Source organism: Pectinophora gossypiella, chromosome Z (assembly GCF_024362695.1).
Source record: "Pectinophora gossypiella chromosome Z, ilPecGoss1.1, whole genome shotgun sequence".
NCBI classification, from domain to species: Eukaryota; Metazoa; Arthropoda; class Insecta; order Lepidoptera; family Gelechiidae; genus Pectinophora; species Pectinophora gossypiella.
In genome coordinates, this window is record NC_065433.1 from 19,071,571 (window position 1) to 19,078,247 (window position 6,677).

General features: G+C 37.2%; 1 protein-coding gene across 1 annotated transcript; it reads right to left on the reverse strand.

Moving 5' to 3' along the window:
* Positions 1-3,310: 3,310 nt before the first annotated feature.
* LOC126380589 (uncharacterized) lies at positions 3,311-5,706 on the reverse strand. The gene is made up of 4 exons (XM_050030116.1): positions 5,458-5,706; positions 5,162-5,348; positions 4,451-4,572; positions 3,311-3,713 (listed from the first exon to the last, which is right to left on the reverse strand). The coding sequence occupies exons 1-4, from the start codon at positions 5,674-5,676 to the stop codon at positions 3,594-3,596; spliced, it is 648 nt and encodes a 215-aa protein (XP_049886073.1). The 5' UTR covers positions 5,677-5,706; the 3' UTR covers positions 3,311-3,593.
* Positions 5,707-6,677: the final 971 nt, after the last annotated feature.

The following is a 6,677-nucleotide window of genomic DNA, read 5'->3' on the forward strand; positions in this document are numbered from 1 at the left end:
TGCTTCATAATATTACAACCTAGCTTAGCTATAAAAAAAAATATTTTTAGAAAGCTTTTTGTTGTTTTGCCGCATATGACATTCACTACTTGGCCGGGCAAATGGGAAGCGCTAAGGGCTTTCACCCGGTACAAAACTTAATATAACCTGAGGGTGCACAATTGGGCGCAAACCTCGGCTCAGGGCATCGTCTGAAAGGATTATATTTGAAATAATTAATCGACCCTAATGGGCTAATGGCGATATAGGCTAAATGAGTCTACCACGGCGGTGAGTTTGGTATTGGGGTTCAAATAAAAGAGCATCTCTCGTTTATTTATAGTAGACGAATAAAATAAGGTGACATTGGAATTAACATAAGGTGACATAAAATGACATGTCATCCCATATATTTTATTCGATTACTTACAGATTTGCCACCTGCGGCAAATCTACAATAAGTCACTCCAAAAAAAAAAAAACTGTCGCTTTCGTAATCCTTTAGAATTTGGAAAAAGCACCAGTTTTGACACACAGAATTTTAATAAATCCTATATTTAATTTAAATGACTCGTGTCTTGTTTTTTTATTTCGGTAAAGATTATTAGTAAAGAAACCTAGTGACACTTAAAACTGGTATTCTATCGTCCGTGTACGTAACAAATGCTTAGCGTGTCTACAGGACAGAAATTATCTTTTTTACAATTTAGCCACAAGGAACACAGTTAATAAGACCGTGTCACGATAAAACCACGACCATAGAGTAAACAGGGCATTGGATATTATAGAATGGCAACGACTATCTGTTTTTCAAGCTGAATGGTAACCTATCACTCTACAATTAATCGTCATCACTAATTTAAGCGCCACGCTCTTGTCGGTGTAGCATTCTCCATGCTACTTTTTCTTACGCGAGTACTCTGTCTTACGCGAGTGGAATGGCGCCCAGAGTAGTCTATTTCAAAGCCGTACTAGGACTCCTGTCCTCCTTTGAATAGTACTGACAGTTACAGCTGCTCTCTGTCAGGCTCCACAATCGCTGACTTGCCTCTTCCGTCCTGCAATGCCGTACCGATGGCTCCTATCTCCGCCTCTGCAACCGTTGAAGTCTTCACCCGTATTCCTGGGCAAGGGTTTTATGTTATACCACGTAGATCTGGGTCCCTATCCGAACTCAGCCACCACCTCAATCCGGCCTACTGAAGTAAGAGGCGCCCACACCCGCGGTAAGGACTGTATAAAAAATTTAGAGTGCCAGCAGGTTACCTTGTATCTTTACAAAAGGTACCTAGTTACGGGTACTTATTAATTATAATAAAAGGGTTTTTTAAAAGATACAGATAATCTTCATCTGCCTCTACTATGAGCCCACCTGAGCATCGTCAGGCATGTTGTCTTGTTATTGTTACCTAATCAGAGCTTTCCATTTGTTCAGCCAAGTAGTGATTACGAGGCAAAACACCATAAAATCAATACTTTTTTCTAAAAGGTTAAACTCATCTGACCGTTCCTTTAGTCTAGTAGTAAGTATATTTTAGAAGATTATTTTTGCTTTATTGGCGTTTCTTTACAATATCGTACGGCGGTGGTGGTATGGTGGCGTGAGAACATCCAATTTGTTACCAACTGGACGTTACTGCGGCGAACCGGTGAGCTATCGCAAATAACGGTTTAAATTAAGACACATTGCCTTCTAAATTGATAAACAATAAAGAACTTAGACGAAGAGATATACTTAATTACGCTGAATGTTCTAGCGACATTGACTATAGTATAACTACAGAAATTCATATTCCTGTATCTATGTAGTTAGATACATTACTCGCACTTAAAAGCTTTATAAACAGAATTTCATACTTAAAAGAATTTATTGTAAGTTCGCTAGAGAAAATTCAAGAAACAAGATGTTTCTGTTCTTGTTATAGTGTGGGTTGTGAGATGGAATATCAAACCTCATCAAACCTGGTATCAGGGTTATTACTGAGCCGCCAAAGGGCCCTGACATGGCTCATGTAACGACTACATGCTTACATGAGTAAGTAGTAACCGGGACCAATTGCTCAACGTGCCTTCCAAAGCTCGGATCGTCTTACTTTCAGACAATCAGATGATCAGCCTGTAATGTCCTAAGCAAACTAGGGATCACAAAGTGATTTTTGTGATATGTCCCCATCGGGATTCGAACCTGTAGCCTCCGAATTGTGAACCCAACGCGCAGCCATTGGATCACGGAGGCCGTTATTTTTCTGTTGATATTCATCAATTTATAATTATCGGTGAAGTCAATGGTTATGTAATTGTATGATTATATTTTTTTGCATTTTTTTTATTTTGTCATTTTCTTATTATTTGACCTGATGAATGAGCAGCGCTTAGGGTTCGCACATGGATAGTAGCAATCGAAAGTGTTGCAGTGACAAACACCTAGTCTTTCAGTTAAATTATCTGAAACTGTAATACCTCTTCCTTTAAATGAAATCGTCATCAGACCATTAACGTCCCCACTTTTGGGAAACGGGCCTTCCCTATGGATGGATAGGGAGATCGGGCCTTAAACCATCACGCGGGCTTAGTGCGGATTGATGGTTATTAACGACTGCTCATGCAGCCGAGACCAAAGGCTTAACGTGCCTTCCGGAGCACGGAGGAACTCGAGATAAAAACTTTTTTTGTGGTCATCCATCCTATGACCGGCATTTACGAAAGTTGCTTAACTTCAACGATCATTAAATGAAATACCAATCAAAAATGATGGAAAAGCCAATTAAACAAATTAAAAATACGTAAATATTTTGTTTCATATTTATATTTGTTTGATCGTATGGTTTATTATTATTATTTCATAGAAGCACAGGTACACAGTTATCAGTTTGACTGAAAAAATATTAAACACTACTTACAACTAAAGGCATAATGTTTACACTCGCCTTTATAACAATTCGCAAAGAACACAAATGGTGGTATATATCCAGTACTTATATCATGCTTAATAAATTAATAATAATTAAATACGGCTGATGATGATGTAGGGAATATTTATATCGAAGTCTATAAACGAATAGAAACATAATGCGACCAGCCTTCCTGCGTAGAATGTCCTTTTCACTGAATTTGATTGTAACTGCGAGTTGCGAAAACGACAAAGAGATAAGGACCAAGGATGTGCCGTTTTCGAGAATATTTCCACTTTAGGAATTTGTTTATTTGAATTTGTTGATAGTTAGGACACTGGGTACTTTTCTTTTTCAAATTGTTTTCTCTTATTCTCTAGTCTTATCTGCCTAAAACTTAAGTAATAAAGCTCTTTTTTTCCTAAGTTTTGCGACTTTCTACTGCCGGGAATGTTCCTTAAGTGGGAATTTTCTCGGGGACGGCACATCACTGATAAGGACCTTCTGAAAAAAGGACGTAAGCACGTCGGACATTTAGCAAAAAGCCGCGGTCAGCTGACTGTCTTCCCGGCATGGCCGGTACGGTTCATCATATTCGACCTATGATTACATACCAAAAGTGGCTGCAATTTGTCTTCTGATTACTTGTGGCTTTGCCAATCCCTTTCACGCGTACGTATGAGAGTTTATATACCTATATTTATCTACGTTATGTCTAAGTATTTATGGTTTGGATTGCATTAGATCTTTAACTGATCTGCCGCAAATCCTCGGCTTCTGTTGCGGGCCTCGTAGATCGGTGACCACGTCAGAAATATCCTTCAACTGGGTAGTGTCGACATTCTGAAATAAATGTAAAATACATATTAATATGACCTTGACCTCCGTGATATCAATGCGTAGGCATTATTAATAGACTAACAAACCTGAGGTTTCGGAATAGATTCCCGATCGGATCCTAGAATTAATATAATGTATTGTAGAATGACAAGTGACATGCCCATCGCTTTTTATTTTGTTGACGTGACTTACTGTAGGTTAGCCTCAACCGGTACAAAAATCTAAGACAATACCAGCAGGCTCAGGCTTGGAGGCGATCAGTGGGTACAAACTTCGCTGCAAGGTGTCGTCTGAGAGGGTTTTATTTGGAAGAACTAATCGAAACTACTGGGCTTACAGGTGCTGAGTAAGAGAAATGGTCCCCGGAGTCAGTATAGGGAGTCGCTCTTTATAATTGTTCATTATGAAGTCAAAAGAACATATTGTAAATTTTTACGTCGTGCCATGGAATATATTATTATAAAAAACTAAGCCCGTTTTATAGTGATAACATTATATGTACAGTGTGTTAATGACATCGTAACGGAAACTTTGAGGGATGATTCAGACCTCGATTCTGGAGTGATATCAAGTGAAATTTTCCGTTGGAACTCAGAATCATTGTTTGAATCATCCTCCTCAGTATTCGTTTCGATGTCACTAATATCTCTGTATAGGTACGGCATTATTTTAATTATGTAAAATGAATACCTATACAGTGCACAATGTGATAATTTGAATTATAAAAATGAGACTAATACCTCTCGTCTGCTGTAAACCACGACTGAAATCACTTTCCCCCAAAGCATTTGCAACAAAAACGGTTCGTTACTCTTCTCGAATAGGTGGATTTGCATCATCGCATCAAATTCCTTACTCCTGTCTGAAACACAGTAAATACATTTTTTACGATTTTTACGTTATAGACGAAATCTTTATTTGAAACATTTTATAAAGTATTCAAACTCGTACCGACTCGCTTTCAAGGTAAAGTAATAATGTATCGAAATTATATTGGTATCTAAATAGGTATCAATGTAAATTGTAATTAATGCAAGCTAAGGTTTTGTAGTGTACAAGAAAAATCGCTTGGCATTCGATTTGGTATAATATGATAAAATAGAAACTACATTACCACAGGTATGTGTAATAAAGATTGAGCTTTCTATTGCAAGTAGTCAAAAACGTATACATTAAACAACACATAGCATAACATCACACCTGAATACCTGAATGTCCTCTCCTCGCCAGCTATATTTAAGGGTGGTATTAATAAACCAATCTCAGCTATGAGACTGCCCTCAAGATCATGTCAATGTGACAGTTCTCATATAAAAACAGAGACTTGAGCATGATCTTGAGGGCAATCTCAGGTGAGATTAGTTTATTAATACCACCCTAGGTATCATCTGATAGGGGTGAAAACCCTTAAATCATAATACAGCAGTTTGTTAAGTCATAATTATACTTACTAGTTGAATTCATGTCTAGTGAGAAAACCTCTTGAAAACATCCGCTTACTCCTTCGACTGACTTTGACCAGACGTCGTAAGGCGGGTCGATGTGGTATCGTTGCCTTACAATTGTGCCGTTAATCCGATCCAGAACTTCTTTATGTGGGTGATTCAATGTCCTATTAGCGAGCCACTTGAGTCCGGCCTACAAAAAAAAATACAATAATCAGTAAACAGGAAAGCAAAGTGCCAAATAATTATTCAATAAATAAAACAATAAAAACAAATCAAAAGCAAAAAAGACAGATACATACAACATCGGTTTCGCTGAAGTCCACTTTGTAGCAAACAACTTCCTCCTCATATTCTGAGAGAACATTCTTCGGGATGATAGCTACAACGTACCATGTTCCCATGATCGTGTTCATAGAAAAGTTGGCCCGGAAACCATCGCATCTTTTCTCTTTGCCGAGATTTGCTGTGTAAGTCAGACCGAAAACTGCAAACAGAAAATATACGATTTTACCAGACATGTTCTTAGTTAAGAGGCAATGCAACGACTGGATAGCTTTAGCAGAACGCAACTATTTATTAGGTTTGCGTATGCACACCATAATCATCTGCAAGCTCAAGGGTCACGCGCATTGAATCTTACACACAGAGGGTACACAGGAAATAATCGGATTGCATATTAACGTCTATCCTTATAAACTTTTTTTAGAAGATTCATTCTTAATCACTGTTAGTAAATACTGGTAGTAATTCTTAATCATTGTTAGTAAATGTTTCAACACATTATTCCAAACCATTTCTTTAAATTACGTAATCATTCGTTATTAAGTACTTCCATTATTAATAATTCTCAATAAAAGATGATTACTTATTTTATTCGAAACATGTTTTACGAATAACAAGTAAAATCAAACAAGTGTCGCTACTGCGCAGCTGTATGCTATAGTCTATGTTCAGTAGGTCTATGCATCAGAGGCGTCAATTAGATGTAATGAAATAAGTGCAGTACTCTGTAGGCAATAGGATAATGATGTTTCCCAGCGATCTCCACTAGCTAGCAGGTGACTAGCTCCCGACCCATTTGTGGGTATTATTCAAATGCGCAGCCCCGGTGTGAGTACTCTATAACCTTGAGAAAAACTTGACAATATGTTTTTTTTTAATAATTCTAGGTTTGATCTGAATCTGTTTTGCAGTAGCAGTAGATCTATTAAATCATTGCTTGCCAGTGGTCATTGCAGCTCCTAGTTAGGTGTATTATTTTGTTTAGGTACTTATATTCTATTTTTTTTAGGTTTGCTTATGTTTTGTTTTATATTTTTTCTTTTGTTTATATAATTATTTATATAGTGTTCTCACTTCCGTAAACTATTTTTTTCTACCTGTGGTAGCCTGTAATTAGCTTTTATTTATTATTAAGATTTTGATTGTGTAAATAATGCTGTAAGCTCCCCGAATAAAAAAAAAGTAAAAATAAAATGAGCACATTGTCACTTAATGGTAAATCATGTTGTCCATCATA